The following is a 22,701-nucleotide window of genomic DNA, read 5'->3' as shown; positions in this document are numbered from 1 at the left end:
CCTGGGAATCTGCGTGTGCAAGTAAAAAATGTGTGAATACATTTTTGCACTTATCTGGATAAATTATGTTATCCAGCTAAGTAGCAGCAAAGCACTACTTAGTCGGATAACTTTTATACCACTATGTAACCGGCTAAGGGGGTCATTCATCAAATCATGTTAGGGCCCTAACGCCCACGATAAAGCCATAACACATGAGATAAATAACACATCGCGAGATGTGTATGTAAATTTGAAAAATGTAGTCAAATGGGAGGAATTCGGGCAGAGTTTATGAAAATGAGGGGTGCTTAATGTTACATGTGATAGTGTAATGCACGCTATCGTGGGATTTAATGCCGGAAATAAATACACCTTTTTATGCTATGTTATGCTGTGCATTTTAAGACTTATCTGGCTAAATTGGAGGTTTCCTGTGACTTAGATAAATCGAAACTTGTCTGGATAAATGCTGCTACTTAGCCAGATAATTCGGAATTTATTTGGATAAGTACAACAAAGCCGCTTCTTAGCTGGATAAATCAGAATTTAGCTGGATAGGTGCATGCAACTGGTACATTCGTGTATTTTTATGTCTATCATTTTAAAATTATGCCCACATACACAGAGAAATATATACCATTTACAAATAATGTGCAATATTATTTATTAGTATTAGTCCAACATGTAAACATATACACAGTTAAAATTCAAAACCAATCATTCAACCAATCACACTATTAAACACAATACACTAATGACACAATGTAATTCATACAATTTTTCACAGAAAAGTGCAACAAAGCCTCAAAACATTTCTAAAGAAGAACCACTTTTTTTTCATAGAGTTTCCAATCTATTTCAAAAGGCAATTGTATGCTCCATATAATTATAATGTTCAAAACAATGCTGATTTTGTGCATGCACACAACGCTATTCCATGAAATTTCAGCGCTTCTCAATTTATACCCAAAGAGGGAGCTCTCCCTCTATTGAATCCTCCATATACATCTAGTCCAACAACGGATCCTTGTTTCACCCACGACTGGGCTTCCTCAGGGACATATTCAAGAAAATCACAGGATATCACCTGTATCCGACACCAAATAAAAATGTAAATAATTAATTGACTCCACAAGATTTTTATATTCGTATCTAAATATTAAATTCGTATTTAAATATTAAAGCGCCAAAATTTAAAGCACCCAAAATATTAAAACACCCAAGACATACCAACATCTTACCTGTTCTATTTCTTTTTAATCTAAATTTAATGAAGTATCACTGTCAATAGCTCTATATCGATTATAATTGATGCCTACAAAAAACAAATATGTCAAAGGACAAGATTATTATTACCTATACCAAGACCACCACACATAGCTAATTCAAGAAAGACGCCACCATTACATACCTTCACAAGCGGAACGCTCTCCACCAACGGACCGTTCCTACGTGTCACAAAAAACGTAATGACGTCAATTCACCAACCTGGATCTTATATATCCCTGTCTTCTCTCACCACACCTAAAATTGATCTAAACTTCATTATTCCTTAAAGGAACGCATCCCATTCAATGGGTCCATTGAGGCCCCTTGGGGCCACCGTACCCCATTGAAAAATAAATCGCTGTTCTAAACGATGTAACATTGTAGATAAATCCCCTCCTGATGTCAACCTCACTTGTTTCACCACAAAAAATTTCTTCCACTGTATGATTCTCTTTTATCCAGTGTTCCACTAACGGAGCATGTATTTTATGAGCCACAATACGACTTCTGTGCTCTATGATACGTAATCTCACTTTTCTACATGTTTGTCCGATGTATATCAAATTACACGGACATAAGATCACATAGATCACACCACTAGAATCACAAGAAAAATGCCCAGATAATTTATATGGAAATTTTAAGCACGAATGGCGAAATTCTTTAATCAATAATACATGCTTACACACTGAACATGTTCCACAACAAATTTGACCCTGTTCATTACCCTCTATCATCTTCACATTGTAGTTCTTCAAATAATGACCTAAATTCTGGCGTTTTTTAATGGCAAAAATAGGACTCTCTGAGAATACAGCTATAGAAGAAAGCATTGACCAATGACTCAAAATACATTGTTTGATGTTAAATGTTCTAGAAGAAAAAGGAATAGAACAAACTACTCTTGATAACTTAGATTTGGTATTTTGAATAAGAAGATTCTCTCTATTGGCATAGAGAGCTCTCTTATATGCCTTCTTAACAATGGCAGGCTTATATCCACGGGAGAGAAAGCGCTCTGTCAATTGTACAGATTGTGTATATCCCTGCAGGAATTTAAAAATCAATCTCCTATATCTCAGGAACTGTCCAATTGGTATATTTTCCCGTAACTGCCTCGGATGGAAACTCCTGAAATGAAGTAAAGTGTTTCTGTCTGTACTTTTACGGTATACAGTTGTAATTAATTTCTCTTTCTGTCTCTGTACAATCATATCCAAAAAATTAATTTTCTGAACATCCCATGTATAAGAGAATTTCAAATTCAAATCATACATATTCAAGTCATTCAAAAACAATTGCAACTCTCCACTAGAGCCCTGCCATATAAAGAACACGTCATCAATAAAGCATTTCCACATGATGACCTTAGAAAACCACTGAGACTGATATACCATTTTTTCTTCAAATAAGACAACATATAAACATGCCGTACTAGGGGTGACTGGAGATCCCATCGGGATTCCTTTGGTCTGTAAATAAATTTTGGTGTTGAAACTAAAGACATTACATGTTAACACAATTTCCGTAAGTTGCAACAAAAACTGTAATCTACGTGCAGAAATATCTGATTTCATCATCAATAAACTCTTTATAACCTTAAAGGCTTCCTCCTGCGGGATATTAGTATATAATGAAGTTATATCTGCCATAACTAATATCCAATCTCCTGCTGGAAAAGATAACTCAGAAATTTTATTGATGAAATCAGTAGAATCTTTAATGTATGATGTAATTTTCACCACATATTCTTGTAAATAAGAATCAATGAATTTAGCTAAAAGTTCTAAAACCGTCCCAATACTTGCCACAATTGGTCTTCCAGGGGGATTAACCAGCGTCTTATGGATCTTTGGCAGAATGTAAAAATGTGCCCTTTTTGGAAAAGATACATACAAATAGCGACATTCTTTTTGAGAGATATTATTTCTCAGTGCCAACTCCAATATTTCACTGATACGGGATTCAACTGACAAAGCCCATGTCTCATCGATCTGAACATAATATTCTTGATCACCCAATTGTCTCAAAACCTCACCATCGTAATCTTCCCGATTCATTACAACCACCCCTCCCCCTTTATCAGCTGACATGACCACTATAGAGTTATCTTTTCTCAGAGTTTGTAAAGCCTCCCATTCTTCTTTAGTCAAATTATATGGAACAAATTCCTTAATTTGCTCCATATTTTCCAAGTCTTTCCAAACTAACATTTGGAATGCTTGTAAAAGCGGACTGGTGGCGTCTTTCTTGAATTAGCTATGTGTGGTGGTCTCGGTATAGGTAATAATAATCTTGTCCTTTGACATATTTGTTTTTTATAGGCATCAATTATAATCGATATAGAGCTATTGACAGTGATACTTCATTAAATTTAGATTAAAAAGAAATAGAACAGGTAAGATGTTGGTATGACTTGGGTGTTTTAATATTTTGGGCACTTTAAATTTTGGCACTTTAATATTTAAACGGGAGATACGAATATAAAAATCTTGTGGAGTCAATTAATTATTTACATTTTTATTTGGTGTCGGATACAGGTGATATCCTGTGATTTTCTTGAATATGTCCCTGAGGAAGCCCAGTCGTGGGTGAAACAAGGATTCTTTGTTGGACTAGATGTATATGGAGGATTCAATAGAGGGAGAGTCCCCTCTTTGGGTATAAATTGAGAAGCGCTGAAATTTCATGGAATAGCGTTGTGTGCGTGCACAAAATCAGCATTGTTTTGAACATTATAATTATATGGAGCACACAATTGCCTTTTGAAATAGATTGGAAACTATGAAAAAAAGTGGTTCTTCTTTAGAAATGTTTTGAGGCTTTGTTGCACTTTTCTGTGAAAAATTGTATGAATTACATTGTGTCATTAGTGTATTGTGTTTAATAGTGTGATTGGTTGAATGATTGGTTTTGAATTTTAACTGTGTATATGTTTACATGTTGGACTAATACTAATAAATAATATTGCACATTATTTGTAAATGGTATATATTTCTCTGTGTATGTGGGTATAATTGATTATTAGAGAAATTGTTGTTTTATGTATTCCCTTTGTGTTTATCATTTTAAAATGGCATGGGTAGATTTAACATGCGTTGTATTAGACACATTTACAATACCTCCCCCCCGACCTTTTCCACACGTAAGACAGGATATTCTAACATGGGCATGGCAATGAAATTACCAGTTTTACCAAGTAGTCTACTAGTTTGCCTAGTCCATACCACTGTTTCTTAATGGTTATGTGTACTGTATGATGTATTATTGTATGGTGTGTACATCAATAAAAGGTTAATAAAAAAAAAAAAAGATCTTCCTGGCGCTTCAGCCTGACTCCCCCATCCAATCACTATTTCATTTTTAAGATGTTTACAATCACTTACTCCAGATACTGAACAGGAGTAAATATACGTGAGTAAGCTGCCAAATCTACATGCGGAAATAGCTTATAAATGTCCCCGGCCCCTCCCCCCCTCCACTTTTTACATGTGCATTATTACTCGTGGCCTCTGATGTGTGTGTGCATGTTGTGATTCCTAAATAACATATACTTGCATGTGTGTTATTTTACAAATACAACTGCTAATTTTTACACAGGTAACTTTTGAAAATTCACTTTAAAGTTTAAAAAAAAAAAAAAAAAGAATCAGAGGTCATGAAATAAAGCTCCAAGGAGGTAGACTTAGGAAAAATGTTTTCATAGAAAGGGTGGTGGATGCCGGAATGCCCTCTTGGAAAAGGTGGGAAAGACACGAATGGAAGCCGATAAATACAGAGGTTCCCTAACAGCTAGAGGATAAAAATGACGAACCAAGGAAGCCCCTGGCAACTTTTGGTGACATATTTCTGCATGGCGGTAATCTGGTCGTTACAGCTAGCCAGTTGTGTATTCAAATGATCCATCTGGGCATATTTTAAAGTTAACATATAGTTTAGCTATCTGGTTGTTTACATTATTTCAACAAAGTTTGATCAAGTTCACTCACAAATGATAGTAGGGCAGGGGCAGTCCACTCTTGTGCCTCTATAGCCAGGGCAGGCCCTCTGTACATTACAAGAGGGAATGAATAAAACTGGGAGGGGGAGGTCTGGACAGTGTGTACTTACTTACCACACCTGCTTTTAGAACTTACCCCGAGGGTAATATGCACAGAGTGGCAGTTACAACAGTAAACAGCTTACCTGGGAAAACTGCATGAACCATATTGGTCTTTATCTGCCATCATTTATGATATAACTATATCATGCTGGAGTTATCATGACTTTTAAAAAGCACTTCTTGTGGTTTATACAATCATTCGTACAACTACAGGAAACAGAGAGTAGGATTAAATGGACAATTTTCTCAGTGGAAGGGAGTGGACAGTGGAGTGCCTCAGGGATCTGTATTGGGACCCTTAATTTTCAATATATTTATAAATGATCTGGAAAGAAATACGACGAGTGAGAATCAAATTTTCAGATGATACAAAATTGTTCAGAGTAGTTAAATCACAAGCAGATTGTGATAAATTGCAGGAAGACCTTGTGAGACAGGAAAATTGGACATCAGAATGGCAGATGAAATTTAATGTGGATAAGTGCAAGGTGATGCATATAGGGAAAAATAACCCATGCTATAGTTACACAATATTAGGTTCCATATTAGGTGCTACAACCCAAGAAAGAGATCTAGGCGTCATAGTGGATAACACACTGAAATCGTCGGTTCAGTGTGCTGCGGCAGTCAAAAAAGCAAACAGGATGTTGGGAATTATTAGAAAGGGAATGGTGAATAAAACAGAAAATGTCATAATGCCTCTGTATCACTCCATGGTGAGACCGCATCTTGAATACTGTGTACAATTCTGGTCGCCGCATCTCAAAAAAGATATAATTGCGATGGAGAAGGTGCAGAGAAGGGCGACCAAAATGATAAAGGGAATGGAACAGCTCCCCTATGAGGAAAGACTAAAGAGGTTAGGACTTTTCAGCTTGGAGAAGAGACGGCTGTGGGGGGATATGATAGAGGTGTTTAAAATCATGAGAGGTCTAGAACGGGTAGATGTAAATCGGTTATTTACTCTTTTGGATAATAGAAAGACTAGGAAGCACTCCATGAAGTTAGCATGTGGCACATTTAAAACTAAATCGGAGAAAGTTCTTTTCTATTCAACGCACAATTAAACTCTGGAATTTGTTGCCAGAGGATGTGGTTAGTGCAGTTAGTATAGCTGTGTTTTTAGAAAAGGATTGGATAAGTTCTTGGAGAATTCCATTACCTGCTATTAATTAAGTTGACTTAGATAATAACCACCGCTATTACTCGCAACAGTAACATGGAATAGACTTAGTTTTTGGGTACTTGCCAGGTTCTTATGGCCTGGATTGGCCACTGTTGGAAACAGGATGCTGGGCTTGATGGACCCTTGGTCTGACCCAGTATGGCATGTTCTTATGCTCATGTATAGGATATGGTATATTTATAAATATTAAAATACACTGGATGGAAATGCTAGAGGGCTTGTATATTTACTGAAGCAAAAAAGGAAAAATGTAGAATTTCCCATGAACACATCAAATTCCATTCTGTACATCAATTATATATAACTCCTTCTAGAAATATCCTGTTAAATATAACAATCTACATAATGCCCATAATTTAAGAACATTTTTGAGAAAATAGAAATGTTACCATACATTTTACTACAAATGTTTTCATAAAATTAAATGAATTTTTTTTTTATCACAGGAAGTTTGTGTCAGATGAATCTGATCAATTTCTTTGGGTGACCAGTTAAGTAGGATAAGAGGAGAGCACTACATGCAGTGTATTTAGATTTCAACAAGGCTTTTCATATGGATCTGCACTGGCAACTTATTGTTGCGTTCGTACCTATTCTTGCCCTCGCTCTACCCTCTCTACCTTTGTGGCGACTCCCTTCGGCTCAGACGGACAGATGCAGCCGTGGCTTCCCCCCGCCTCTTGGTCCCGGTATCCCTGTGCTGGCCTGATGCCACGGATCCACCACATTCCTGATGACGTAAGGACGCGTGCGCTCCAGACTTTGTACAAGCAAGGGCGCGAACCTCGGGGGCATCCCTCTCATAGTGACATCATCCGTTTTCAATTTAAAAGGTCTTTGTTTGCAAACTACAAACGAGTTAGCAAGGAACTCCAACGGGACTTGCTTCGGCAGTCCACGCTACTTGCAACTACGATCTGAGACAGCAAGGGGAAATCCTTCTCCACTGCTCGGCCTTTTCAAACTTACCAGGAGTACCTGCTCCTCGGGGGCTCCGCTCTCTCTCTTCTTGATTTCAGATTGGACGGGATCCGGTACTTGCTCCTCGAGGGCCTACGTTCCCGAAGACTCAGAAGACTCCTATTGCCTGGAGGCGATCGCAGACGTGAACACAGTGAGCCCTATTACAGACAGGAACCGGTACTCGCTCCACAAGGGCCCTTGTTCCTAATCTCTAAGACTCCCTTCAGTCTAAGACGTTATCGCAGGTACGGAGATCGTGAGTTACCATTGCAGATAGGAACCGGTACTCGCTCCACGAGGGCTTATGTTCCTAAATCTCTTCTAGCCTCTCTTCTATTCCAGAAGCCAAACCATACACAGTTATTGTGAGTTCTATTTCAGACTGTCTATAGGAACCAGTACTCTCCTGCGGCTCCTGTTCCTGAATACTGAAGACTCTCTGTTGCATAAGAAGACATTACAGATATCTACAATTGTGAGTGTATCATCTACCACTGGTTATCCAGCATACCCTGTCTACTCACTACCTATAGTCTCTCCTTACAGCTCAGCAACTCAGAGACTCTGGTGGTTCTACTTCCAGTCTAATAAAGAACTATCTGTGTTTGTCTCAATACTCCAAGCCTAGCCGGTGGTCCCTCTCAGGATCTCCACTTGAGGGCGCTGTCATCTGCCATCGGCCCAGGGATTCACTATTTCTACTAAGTGTTACTCCTTACACTAATAGAGCGGTATTATCATCTGCCACTCTGTGGGAGCCAACCCACATCAGACCATTACTCCTCTTTCTGCGGAAGCTGATCCATATCAGATAGCTAACTCCCCATGGGGATCATACAGGTTGCTGGCTCATCTTTCTACAGGAACTAAGCATAACAGTTTGCTACTCCTCCACTCTGGGGGAGCACAGCACTAACAGATTGCTAAACTCCTCCTCCTACATGAGCCAAGCCTATCAGATTGCTATCTCCTCCCTTGGGAGGAGATGATCGATACCAGATCGCTCACCCTGCCCTCCTGGCGGGGTAAGCGCTAGCAGATTGCTAACTCCTTGGCAGATTCCGTAACAGATTGCTAACTCCTCCCTCTCCTGGAGGAGATTTATAACACTTATAAACAAACTAACAGGATCATTCATCAAAACGCATTAGGGCATTATCACAGGCCTGTGTTATTCATTGCATTGCGAGATGCGTATGCAAATTTGTACATTGTAGTCAAAGGGGAGGAGTTTGGGTGGGGTTTATGAAAATGAGGGAAGTTTAGCATTACGTGCATAACGCACATTATTGCACGTTTTAACGCCAGGTAGAGAGTGCATCAAGCTAGGTCAAAAATACAAAGCAGATATCTCATCTTTGTGTATCTTTCTTCATTCTAAATCACTTTAAATCTTCACTTATGTGTACTGAGCTGTTCATACGTCTGCCTGAGCATGTAAAACTGGCCCCAAAACACCTAGACCACCACCAAAACCTCACCTCGAGTTACTAGATGACCCTCCTGTAGTGATATAAATAGTTGATTAACATAAGAGCCTTATAAAGAGTCTCTCTCTTTCAGCGCTAAAATAGTGCATATGGCAGTAACTCCAAAATTACCCTAACCATGCCCCTTTTCCTTATCACAGGTGTTATTCATGCGAAACATAGCATTTTGATGAATCTAGGTGTGAGTGCCTAAGTATGGGCCCTGAGTACTGGTAAATGGAGTTCACACTGAGGAAAGGCGTGTTACCAGTGTGTGCCACAGGGATTGATCCTTTATCCAATTCTTTAACATTTTTGTTAGCAATATTGCACAAGGACCACCAGGAAAGGTTTGACTTTTGTTATATGCCATCGCTCATGGGATGGCCCCCCCAAGCCGCCTTATTCACCTCCAGTTCTGGCGACAGCACTGTGAGGCCGAGATGCCGCCAGCAGCAAGGCCTCAGGAAGCCACCAAGCGCCGCTCCTCCCAGCCTTCCATAGGAGCATGCGCAGTCCCACATTTAAAGGGCCCGTGGCGGGAACTTGGCCGTGGTGCCCTCTGAAGACATCATTGGCCCACTGCTATTTAAGGCTCCTCCAGAGGACCATCTGATGCCTCAGCAATGGATCTCCTGCCTAGCAGTGTGTGTTACCAGCGTTCCCAATTCCTGTGTCCAGCCTTGCCTCATCCAGCCTCACCTTCCGGCCTGGCCTGGTCTTCCTTACTGATCTCATTCAGTGTGTCTTCGTCCACCCTTAGCTTGCCTTTCCAGATCTTGACCTCTTGCCTGGACCCGACTATGTTCGCCTCCCACCTAGAGCTAACCTCTTGCCTGGACCTGCTCATGTTTGACTGTTGCCTGAATCTGATCATTCCCCGGATTGACTATTCTTCCTAGCTGCTTGCCCTGACCTTGGCCTGTCCCTGTTGGCCTGCCACCTGCCCTGATCCTGGTGTGTCTCCGGACTCGAGTTATCACCACTGTCCTAGGGATCTGCCTAAGTCCTGCTGGCTGCCAGAATCCAAGGGCTGAACCTGTGGGGGAGGTGGCTGGTAAAGGTGAAGCTACAGACTGTTCCGCTACAGAGTGCATTTGCCAGCTGCCAGCCTATGCCTCAGGGGTTTGCCCTCGAGGCTGTGTCAAGTATGCCGCTGCACATTATCTGCTCACACACGCCACCCTTCACACCTTTTTACTGATGAGAACAAAATTTTGCAACAAAATAGACACCCTGAAAGGTGTAGAAAACATAAGGAGATATCTAGTGAAGTTTGAGGAATAGCCTGGAGTTTAGCAGCTAAGACTTAAGGCTAAAAAATGTCTTCATTTGGATGTCAACAACCCAAGGCAGAAACACAGTATGGGGGTAAAATTCTTTTGAGCACAAAACAGAAGAAGTGAGATCTGGTGGTAATTGTATTTGATGATCTTAAGGTGGATAAGGCATTAGCAAAAGCCAGAAAAATGTTGGGTGCAGAGGGGAAGGAATAGTCAGCAAGAAAAGGTGGTGCTGGATTTCGCCAGAAATCTAGTCCCAGATCTTGGTCTGCTTGTCTGACATTGCTGCTTGGAGTCCCACCACCACCTTAATCTCAAAATGGCCAAGACAGAGCTTCTTAGTTTTCCCCCAAGCTCACTTCCCCTTTTCCTTCTTTCTCTGTTTCTGTGGATAACAGTCATCCTCCCAGCCCCTTTAGCCTGTAACCTAGGAATCATCCTTGACTCCTCTCTACACATATCAAACTCTGCTAAAACATGCCATTTCTTTCTCTATAACATCGCCAAAATCCATCCCTGCCTTTCTGAATGTACTACCAAAACCCTTATCCATGCTCTCATCTCCTCCTACATAGGACTATTCCAACAGGTGTCCTGGTGAGCCATCTCTCTCCATTACAATCTGTCCTAAATTCAGCTGCACGACTTATCTTTCACCAAAGTCGCTACACCCATATAACCCCTCTTCTGTAGTCACTGCATTGGCCTCCCTATCCATTCCCACATACAGTTCAAGCTCCTCTTTCTCACCTACAAGAGCCTTCACTCTAACTCCTCATTACCTCTCCTCTCTTACCTCTCTCTACACCCCCTCCTTCTGCACTCCGCTCAGACAAGTCACTCCTATCTGTGCCCCCCTCCTTTACCGCCAATTCCCAACTCCGTGCTTTCTACCTGGCTGTGCCGTGTGCTTAGAATAGTCTTCCTGAACTCATGCATCATGCTCCTTCTCTCGCCATGTTTCTATCCCATATAAAGACCCACCTTGTTGAGGCAGCTTTTAAATCTTAGGCCCAATTGTCTGCTTTTAGCCTCATTAACTAACTTTCTTTTTCTTTTCTCTTTACTTTTTTAAATTATTGTCTTACCTTATGAAATGCCCCAAGACTTTTGTTCTATATGTCTTATTAGATTTGTAAGCTCTATTGAGCAGCGACTGTCTTTTTTTTTGTGTGTTTGTACAGCACTGGGTATATCGTGTAGCGCTATAGAAATTAGTAGTAATAGCAGCACTGTTGCTTCTGCTAACTCTCTGGTGAGACCCCATTTGGAATACAGAAACTTCACCTTCAAAAGGATTTTAACTAAATGTAGTCAGTCCACTACTGAAATGGTCAACTGTCTTCATCATAAAGCATCTGGGGATAGGGCTTACAGATCTAAAACAAGTATACCCTAGGCGCAGGGTCTCCAACTTCAGTCCTTGAGGCCCGCAACCCTTCAGGTGTTCGGGATTTCCACAATCAATAGGCAAACTGACCCCATGCATATTCCTTGTGGAAATCCTAAATACCCAACTAAGTAGCAGCCCTCAAGGACCAAGTTTGGTGACTCCCACCCCCGGAAGAAAGGAAGGAAAGTGGGAGATTATAAGAGATTTAAATACCTCCAAGGAATAAATGCAAAAGAAGCAGGCGCCTCTCAACAGATAGAAGGCTCTGGAACAAGGGGTCATGAGATGAGAGTGAAAGGGGGACAGACTCGGGAGTAATCCAAGGAAATATTTCTTTACAGAAATGGCGATGGACACAGGGAACAACTTCCCTGTAAAGGAGGGAGTCACAGACAGCCTCTGAATTAAAAAAAAATGCTGGGTTCCATATTAGGTGCTACAACCCAAGAAAGAGATCTAGGTGTCATAGTGGATAATACATTGAAATCGTCGGTGCAGTGTGCTGCGGCAGTCAAAAAAGCAAACAGAATGTTGGGAATTATTAGAAAGGGAATGGTGAATAAAACGGAAAATATCATAATGCCTCTGTATCGCTCCATGGTGAGACCGCACCTTGAATACTGTGTACAATTCTGGTCGCCGCATCTCAAAAAAGATATAATTGCGATGGAGAAGGTACAGAGAAGGGCTACCAAAATGATAAGGGGAATGGAACAACTCCCCTATGAGGAAAGACTAAAGAGGTTAGGACTTTTCAGCTTGGAGAAGAGACGACTGAGGGGGGATATGATAGAGGTGTTTAAAATCATGAGAGGTCTAGAACGGGTAGATGTGAATCGGTTATTTACTCTTTCGGATAATAGAAAGACTAGGGGGCACTCCATGAAGTTAGCATGGGGCACATTTAAAACTAATCGGAGAAAGTTCTTTTTTACTCAACGCACAATTAAACTCTGGAATTTGTTGCTAGAGGATGTGGTTAGTGCAGTTAGTGTAGCTGTGTTTAAAAAAGGATTGGATAAGTTCTTGGAGGAGAAGTCCATTACCTGCTATTAAGTTGACTTAGAAAATAGCCACTGCTATTACTAGCAACAGTGACATGGAATAGACTTAGTTTTTGGGTACTTGCCAGGTTCTTATGGCCTGGATTGGCCACTGTTGGAAACAGGATGCTGGGCTTGATGGACCCTTGGTCTGACCCAGTATGGCCTGTTCTTATGTTCTTAAAACATGGGACAAGTACAGAGGATCTTTGGGGAAGAGGAAGGGACTATAAAACTGAGCAAAGAAAGAGAAAGCAATTTTTGATTTGGAGATGCAAGTTGTTGCAAATGGGTGCTACTTTTCTTTAGCGTTATCCCTGTAAATGTATAATTAAATGTCAAGGGTTGAAATATGTATTATTTTAACCCTCACATTTGTCTGCATTTGTTGGTGGGAAGATCTTGATATGAACTTCAAATCTGTAGGATTTGTTTCGTCAATTATTTTGGGGCTTTTTCCCTGTAGTGTTTGATTCTCCTAATCCTCCCCCTTACAAACGTGCTGGACTAATTCTTCAAGATGGATGAATATAAATTTCTCCAAATATTTGACTTTTCTCTATTTTTTGTGATCTTACTATCTTGATAATTTTGTCGTTTGACTTAATCGTTTGGATTTGGAAATTATAAATAAGTAATTAAAAAAAAAAGAGCAGAAGATGTGGCTGGTATTATCTTCATCATGTTCTAATCACAATCATTATGCAATAAAAAGCATAAGAAAACATGAAACGGCATATATTGTTGATATAGCTTTCTCAGTTCAGATCTCCTTGCACCCCCAACCAGTCTTAGAACAAATATGTATAAATATCCTTCACACATTTCTTGTGGTTATCCTTAAAAACAGACTTTTTGGAAAACACAAGAACAGATAAATCCTGTTCTGGCAAAGTGCTAATTATTTAATTATTCCTCATGATCAACTGCACTTTTAAGTTTTGACAGTTTCTTAATTTAATTGCTACAAATGTTATTACATGCATTCTACCTGTCGTCTGGATCTGATCACATTCAGCTTCTTTGCTCTGTTTTACATAAATTTCTCCATTTCTCAAAAGCCAAACAACCCCACTCAGCAGGTGCACAAATGGATTCACTTTATCCAACAGATCCTCTTCTGACACATACCTGAAAGAAAACATTTATAGTGAGACTTTTTGACAAAAAAGTAGCTATTTTTTCATTTAATTATAAAAATTCACTTAAATGAACATCAGAACATAAGAAGTTGCCATATTGGGTCAGACCGAGGGTCCATCAAGCCCAGCATCCTGTTTCCAACAGAGGCCAATTCAGGCCATAAGAACCTGGCAAGAACCCAAAACATTAAGTAGATCCTATGCTTCTAATCCCAGTAATAGCAGTGGTGATTCCCTAAGTCAACTTGATTAATAGTTAATGGACTTCTCCTCCAAGAACTTAACCAACCTTTTTTAACCCTAACCACAAGCTCTGGAATTTGTTGTCAGAGGATGTGGTTAGTGAAGTTAGTGTAGCTGGGTTCAAAAAAGGTTTGGATAAGTTCTTGGAGGAGAAGTCCATTAATGGCTATTAATTAATTTTACTTAGGGAATAGCCACTGCTATTAATTGCATCAGTAGCATGGGTTCTTCTTAGTGTTTGGGTAATTGCCAGGTTCTTGTGGCCTGTTTTTGGCCTCTGTTGGAAACAGGATGCTGGGCTTGATGGACCCATTGTCTGACCCAGCATGGCAATTTCTTATGTTCTTATGCTCCCTAGGATGGCTGCAGGTACAAAAATCATGGGAAGTTGAAATTTCAATCATCACACAATGGTGGCATCTAGTGTCTGGACTTAGGACCCACAATTGCAGAATTTTGAAACAAGTCATGGTGTGAGGCCTCTAGCCAATCACTATTAGACTAGGGGGCAGATTTTAAAATCTGCGTGCGCGGGGTACCCGGCGCGCACAAATGTACACCCGATTTTATAACAGGTGCGCGCTGCCACGCACATGTTATAAAATCCAGGGTCGGTGCACCTTGCGCACGCCGAGCCCTAGGGGAGCCCCGATGGCTTTCCCCGTTCCCTCCAAGGCTGCTCCGAAATCGGAGCGGCCTCGGAGGGAACTTTTCTTTCGCTCCCCCCTACCTTCCCCTCCCTTCCCCTATCTAACCCTCCCAGCCCTACCCCATACGTGTGTCCTGGGGCTTGCACGTGCTGCTGAGCCTATGCAAAATAGGCTTGGCGTGCACAGGAGCAGGTTTTCGGGGTTATGCACGTAGCCCTTTGAAAATCTACCCCTAGGTATAAAATAGAGTACAATCTTTAGGTAGGAAAGAATGAAGCCAAATACCAGCCTTGCATTTGATTTGAACTGGAAGCCCAAAAATGAACAAGAGGATTGTGCGTTGAGTGAAAAAGAATTTGCTTTGGTCCAGTAGTTTCCTCTTGTTCATTTTTGGGCTTCCAGTTCAAATCAAATGCAAGGCTGGTATTTTGAAATCTTCTGTTCAGTGTGCAGCAGTAGCCAAAAAAGCAAATAGAATACCAGGAATTATTAGGAAAGGAATGGAGAATATTAATGCCTCTGCATCACTCCATGGTGTGACCTCATATTGAGTATTGTGTAAAGCTCTGGTCATCAAATCTCAAGAAAAGATATAGCAGAATTAGAAAAGGTACAGAGAAGTGCGACCAAAATGATAAAGGGGATGGAACGATTCCCTTATGAGGAATGGCTAAAGAGGTTAGGACTTTTCAGCCTAGGGAACAGATGGCTGAGGGGAGATATGACAGAGGTCTATAAAATAATGAGTGAGGTAAATTTAATCAGTTGTTTACTCTTTCAAAAAGTACAAAGATTAGAGGGCACTCAAGGGACCTTTGGTCTGATTCAGTATGGAAAGTTTTTTGTTATGAGTAACTTTGAGTACACATTTGAATGGCCCAATAAGCCTTGATGCAACTGCAACATTGCTCTCTGCTTCGGAGGGTGTGGAAGGAAAGAGGAATTTGGATTCAGAGACAACCAACATGAGCCATGATTTATTTTTTTTCCCAGTGAGGGGTACCGATACACAGACATTAAGGAAAAAAAAAATACAGGACTGCTTCTACAGCAAAGTCCATAAGCAAAGTATGTCAAGCAGCACTGACTGATATTTGGGGTGACCTGCACGGCGTGGTAGCTACTACTATGGGAAGCTTACTAGTCAGACTAGATGGACCATTGTTCTTTTCTGCCGTCATTTCAATGTTTATTTTATTTATTTAAGTTTTTCTATACCAGCATTCGCGATGGATATTGCATCATGCCGGTTTACAATTAACAAGTGGAGAAGGAACAAAATAATAATAAACATTAAACAAGTGAAGACAAAAGATTGCAGTTATAATAAAACAAGGGAGTTACACAACTTGGAACAGAGAGAGAAGCTAGGATTTTAAACATAGAGAACAAATATGCCAATTACGGCATTTGTAACATTAGTGGATTACCCTATTGAAGTGGAGTTAATTATTGCCATGTTGATGAAAAGTCTAGGCAAATTGGTTAATGGTGTATTAAGGTTCAGTTTAGGTCTGGAAAGGCTTTAATGAATAGCCATGTTTTAAGTCTTTTCCTAAAAGTAGGAAGGCAGGGTTCCTGTCGCAAATCTGACAGGATGGAGTTCCATAGTGCTGGTCCTGCCGTGGAGAACGCCCTGTCTCTGGCGGTTACGTGCCGAGTGGCTTTGGAGTGTGGTACGTGTAGAGATTCTCTGTAGGACTCTCTGATGGGTCTAGAGGAGGTGTATTTTCTGAATGGAATTTGAAGGTTAAGTGGAGAGTATTGATGGATTGCTTTGTAAATAGTAGTTATGGACTTATATAAGATTCGGAAGTGAATTGGTAGCCAGTGAAGGTCTTTGAGTATTGGTGATATGTGGTCTCTTCTCCATGCGTTTGTTAATATTCTCGCTGCCGAGTTTTGAACCATCTGAAGTGGTTTAGTGTGAGATGAAGGGAGACCTAAAAGTATAGAGTTGCAATAATCTAATTTAGCGAAGATTATTGCTTGCAAAATAGTTCTGTAGTCGTGAAAGTGGAAAAGTGGTTTTATTCTTTTTAAGACTTGGAGTTTATAGAAGCAGTCCTTGGTGGTTTGATTTATGAATGATTTTAGGTTTAGCCTGTTATCAATGATAGCTCCTAGGTCTCTTACTTGTGGAGTTTGTAAGTTGGGAGGTGGATTTGTTATTTTTATTTATTTATTTTTGATTTTTATATACCGGGGTTCCTGTATCAGATACAAATCACTTCAGTTTACATTTAACAGAAAAACTGCCCTAGGGCTTACATAGAACATGAAACAATGAGCTAATACATTAAGCATATAATAAAATAAAATAAGTAAAACTCATATAATCAATAAATGCATATCGTAAGAACATAACAAGAAACCAGACTAAAGTTATTTACAGAATCACTCTATAGACCAGAGCTTTCCAAACTGTGTGTCGGGACACGTTAGTGTGTCGCCTGCAGTGTGCAGGTGTGTCGCGCAAGCCCGGTCAACTCTGATGCGAGTTTGGGCTTTTTTTTTCCTAGAGATTCACTTTTTTTTTTCAGTTTATGGGTTGCTTATTATTGGGTGATTTTTGCTGTCAATCGCGTTTTTTTTGGGGGGCGTGGTGGGTGGAACGAGCCCAGCCATCCTTGCATTGGCTGCTGCTGCCGATGAGGCCTGGCCATGAGGAGTACTGACTGCAAGCAGCAGTGTCTGGTGATCATGGAAGGGAGTGAAGCACTTAACTGGCAACAATCAAAAAGACGAGGTACATGAGTGTGGGGGCCAGACATGTGCTGGGGGGAGGAGAGAGATGAGTGTGTGGGGGACAGACAATTTGTTTTATTATTGTTTCTCATAAATTATAACAATAACATGAATCTTGGAATATATATTTTTAATATAAATTTAAGGTTTTCATGAGATAGGTTGTGTCGTGAAACATTTTATTTATGTATATATTTAAGGAAACATACATAAATTGTCGAAATATGTTTCGTTCGTTTAACCTCTGGTTTACTAGTAGACTGAATTACCGTGTCGTGAAATTATGTTTGTCTAAAAAGTGTGTCACCAACATGAAAAGTTTGGAAAGCTCTGCTATAGACCAAGTTACTGTTTTCAGTAGAAATTAGGAGGAGTTCACTTTTTGAAGAATTTAGTATTAGGTTTAGACTGGAGAGGAGTCCGTCGATTTTTTGAAGACAAGTTTCCCAGAACTCTAGAGTTTTTGTGTAGGATTCTTTGATGGGGATGACTATCTGGACATCATCTGCATATAGAAAGTGTTTAAGGTTTAAATTGGTTAGTAGTTGGCAAAGAGGGAGCAGGTAGATATTAAAGAGCGTGGGTGAGAGGGAGGAGCCCTGCGGAACTCCCAAAGAAGAGGGATAGTGCTGAGATTCTTTGTTGTGTAATTTGACCTTGTATCCTCTATTCCCCAGGAACGATTTGAACCAAGACAATGCTGTTCCTGTTATTCCAATGTTCGCTAATTGAATTAGTAGGGTGGAATGGTTAACCGTATCAAAGGCAGCTGAGAGGTCCAGGAGGATCAGTAAGTAAGCGTGACCTTTATCCAGGCCCATGATAAGGTAGTCAGTCAGGGATATGAGTAGTGATTCAGTGCTTAAAGATTTTCGGAAACCATATTGGGTCGGGAACAGAATTTTGTGTTCTTCGAGGTAGTCTGAAAGTCTGGCGTTAACTAATTTTTCCATTACCTTGGCTAAGAAAGGGAGATTGGATATTGGACGGAAGATGGTAGGATCTTTAGGATTCAAGTTGGGTTTTTTTAAGAGCGGTTTGATGGAGGCAATTTTCAAGTCGTCAGGGTAGATTCCTATGTTTATGTTTCAGTTAGGCACAGGATGCCAGCAAATGATCTATGAGAAGGTCGTGTAATGCTGCTAAGTTTTTATGGATGGATCTGGTATCAAGAAGACGACTTAAGTGTGATCTGCTTGGAATCTTTGAAAACAAGTGAAAAATCTCTTGGCAGACTATAAGCATGGCAGGATGCCCTGTATGTTTGCAGTAGTTTACCAAATGATGGGGGTAAATAGTGGGGGTAGAGTATTTACCCCAGCCAGTAGTTGTAAGAATGATGGAGCACTGTGCAACTATTAGAATAGAGGAAAGAAACGAGAGAGGAGGAAAGGAGTGGGGGATCAAGGAGGGAAAAGGAAGTGTATTGGGGAATTCCAAGGGAGTGGATGCTCTGCTAGGCAAGCAAAGGGCTGGGCTAACCAGATTCAAAAAGGCCAGCGAAAAGATTAATCCAGGGCAAAAATTAGAAAAGGAGGTGTTGCATCTAAAGTTGCACATGAAGGGGTGTACAAAAGGGGCAGACCGTTTGACGTGGCCCTTTGGAGTCAGGCACACTTGTAATGCAGCCCTTAAAATAGCTGGCACCATGTTGGTGATGTCAGGAGGCAGGCCCTGGAGAGGCTGGAGAAAGGCCCCATATCCTACAGTAGGAACTGCTGGTGGCTGCAGAAAGGAAGGAGCCCCTGGGGAGCCGTGGTGAGGTCTTCTACCTCTCCTCCTGCTGCTGGTACTCAGTGTCTGGAGACTGTGTGGGCTGCATGGTCTTCACCCCGAAAGGAGTCAATGCAGAGTTGGTGACATCAAGGAATGGACTGAAGGAAGGTCCCAATCCCATGGTAAGAATCACCAGTGGCTGTAGGATGGAGAGGGAAGGAGCCCCTGGGAGTGGTGGTACAGTCTCCTACCTCTCCTGCTACAGCTCAGCATCTGGGGGTTCTGTGGGCCACATGGTCTTCACCTCTAAAGGGGCCAGAGGAAGGCCCCCGATCACATTATGAATCATATAACAGCTTGCCCCTGATACAAGTTTGAGGGTGATCTGCTACAGCTGCATTTACTTTCTACCAGAGTGCTGTACTGGTTGGGGAAACTAAACTTAGAACTATGATAGTTCCCATGCTCCTAAATCATGCAAAAGAAAAAATAGCAGCATTTAACAGCAAAAGCAGATGCACATTTTAAAATTCTTTTAATTCACATCTTCTATAGGGAATCACTACTATATCTGTTTCTCTGAGCTCCAAATTTTACCTCTAAACCAGAAAGTCCCCAGTTTGATTCTTAGGTTAGGTTTCCCACTCCCTGAGTCAGTTGGGGATGCTACAGAGGCAGCCTTCACAGTCCTTGGAGGGGGAGGGAGTCATGATTATTACTCAGAGGCGACACCTAGTGGCTAGATTTAGTGCCCATGATTCCAGGTGGTGCCCTAGTACAGGGACCCCTTCCTCAGATTCTCTTTGCAATGACTGTTAGGAGGGGGAGGGGCTGGGTAGTTATGAATGAAGACTCACAGTGACTCCTCTCTCTCCTCCACTCTATTTAACATTTACATGCTTCCCCTCACCACCCCCCTTACCAATCTTGGCATTAAACACTTTATCTACGCAGACGATGTTCAAATTCTTTTCCCCTTTAACGACTCCCTCCAAACTGCTCTTCAAAACTGGGAATCATGCCTGACCTCTATCAACCAACTACTCACCAATATGCACCTTGCTCTCAACCCCCAAAAAACTGAACTCCTCATCATCTCCACCAAACGTCCACCACCCTCCATTCCCCTCGCTTACTCTACCACGTCATTCCCTGCCCACACCCGTAGCCTGGGTGTCCTCATTGACAACCAACTCTCCTTTCAAACCCTTCATTAAATCTATCCTAAGTGACTGCTATTTCAAATTACAAACCATAAAAAAAACTCAGACCCCTACTATATTTCACTGACTTTCGCACAGTACTACAGTCTATTATTTGTTCCAAAATAGACTACTGTAATGCACTCTTCCTTAGCCTCCCTACCACATATACCAAACCATTACAACTCCTATAGAATGCCTCAGTACGTAGCCGCACTAATTCCAAAAAAGGTGACCACATCACACCAACTCTTATCGAGCTCCACTGGCTACCCATACAATCCCGAATCCTTTTTAAAGCTCTTTCCCTCATCCATAAAAGCATCACTAATGGAAACTCCTACTGGATCAATCCTCCTCTTCTTCTTCGCACCTCCACTAGACCAACTCGCTCCGCCCTCCAAGGAACACTCCGTACCCCTTCTATCAAATCTACTAAACTTATCTCCACAATGAACAGAGCCTTTTCTCTGGCCGGCCCCTCCCTTTGGAATTCCATGCCCCTAGACTTACGCACTGAAAACTCTACACCCAAATGCAAAAAACCCCCCAAAAAACTAAAAACTTGGCTGTTCCTACAGGCCTACCCGTCCAGTGTTAACCACCTTTCTGATGAATCCATGAATCGTGTATAGTACTTTTCTTTGAATAATCTTGAACAATCTGCCGCTACTTCCCCTTGTGCTAACACTTTTTTAATTGCTTATTCCACTCTACTCTCCCCACTTTCTTCTAACACTCCTTTTAAAACGTTTTTGCTACCCAATGTTTGTCCAATCTCTTGTAAATTTCTTTTTGCCTACCCAGTTGTCTAACCAGTATATCGACTATATGCCATTGAACCTTGTAAATTGTTAGACTGTTTCGTTATTAGTTTTTTGGTTCCTTTTCACATAGTTATTGTTCCATGTAAATGAAAAGCCTAAAAGTTCCAAGTTATTTGTAAACCGATACGATGTGCAAACGGATGTCGGTATATACAAATTCTAAATAAAAATAAATAAATAAAAAATCCCAGCCATTGCTCATCAGGAAACAGCTGCTGGATTAAAAAAAAATGATAAGGTTTTGATGTTCTCTTATAAGTTCTTACCCAAACACCATAGTACCATCTGCCTTGATGCCAAATTGGGCATTCTGTTTTCCTTTAGCATTGTGAACCAATTTTCCATCACTTATAACATTGCCCAGGCATGCTCCGGTTTCCACATTAAAGTAGCCCCCATTCTGTGCAACAAGACACCTCCTGAATTTGGCAGTTTCTTCAGCAGTTGCTGTTCGATTACTACTGCAGCCTCCTGGCCCGCCAGGCTCCACCACTGAGAACGTCCTCAAAGGGTTGTTTACAAAAGTAAAATGTCCATAAACTGTTTTCTGACTCACATTCTCGCCAGGAAATTTTGATACAAATATTCTTGTGGTAGCCACTGGAAACTCTGTATTATTATTGCTAGACCATGTTTCATATGTACTATTGTAATAAACAAAAGACTGACAATCTCTAGCAAATCTGCGATGGTGCTGGAGTCCGTGAGATGAAACAGGAAGATACGGAAGCAACAAATCATCATTCAATGAATTTCTGAAATGAATAAACAAACATGAATAATTTACGATTAAAGATCAAATGGTGAATGATAAAAGAATACCATGCGTTCGATTTTTCACATCTTACTTATTTTCCACTAAAACAGAGGAAAGTTTGGTACATAAAGAGTTCTCACCTGGCACTGACTCTAGCACAATACTGCAGAATAATAAAAGGCAAAAACAGCACTCGCACCCCAATTCTTTTTCGGTCTGCGAAAGGCTGCAGCTTTGCTTGTTTTCTAAGTACAGAACCCCAGGATACAATAAGCAAGGAAGCGGCCATGTTAGACTCAGCAGCACGTCACGTGAGAAACGCTATCTGTCCTCAGCAGATCATGTGATTATCAGTCCGGGGCCTCAGGACAAGGCATAGAAAAGCCGTAAGAAAAACGTAACGCATTCCTGTACGCTCGCGACTTGATTACCGATTTACGTCACGAGGGCGATGCGAAAGATGGAAGGAATGGAGACCGCTGCATGTGTTCTGGGCGGAGCAAGTTTTATTTTTGGTGAGGGCTGAGTTTAGCTGTAAGACTAGGAGCAGTTTAATAAACAGTTGGGTTTGGGACGAGGGTTCGGGATCTTAGGTTCAGGATAAGATTTAATATTAGACTACATTACAGTGACATGGTGAGGTTTTAGTTCCAATGACCCCGTCTAACAATAATTTGTATGTAGCAAGCAAGCAGATATACATATTGCAAGGGGGACATAAGATAA

General features: G+C 40.9%; 1 protein-coding gene across 3 annotated transcripts in view; it reads right to left on the bottom strand.

The window, feature by feature from the left end:
• NAGPA (N-acetylglucosamine-1-phosphodiester alpha-N-acetylglucosaminidase) overlaps window positions 1-22,413 on the bottom strand; it is a 61,006-nt gene extending 38,593 nt beyond the window's left edge. Inside the window, exons 1-3 of one of the 3 annotated variants that reach the window (XM_029613343.1) lie at window positions 22,116-22,413; window positions 21,485-21,973; window positions 13,682-13,821 (exon numbers count right to left, since the gene is read on the bottom strand). In XM_029613343.1, coding sequence (XP_029469203.1) covers window positions 13,682-13,821; window positions 21,485-21,973; window positions 22,116-22,264 — 778 coding nt within the window. In that variant the 5' untranslated portion in view covers window positions 22,265-22,413. The remainder of the gene's footprint in view (window positions 1-13,681; window positions 13,822-21,484; window positions 21,974-22,115) is intronic. The other 2 variants (XM_029613342.1, XM_029613344.1) reach the window with 2 other exon arrangements.
• Window positions 22,414-22,701: the final 288 nt, after the last annotated feature.

This window comes from Rhinatrema bivittatum, chromosome 8 (assembly GCF_901001135.1).
Source record: "Rhinatrema bivittatum chromosome 8, aRhiBiv1.1, whole genome shotgun sequence".
NCBI classification, from domain to species: domain Eukaryota; kingdom Metazoa; phylum Chordata; class Amphibia; order Gymnophiona; family Rhinatrematidae; genus Rhinatrema; species Rhinatrema bivittatum.
This window is presented reverse-complemented; position numbering and strand designations above follow the sequence as displayed.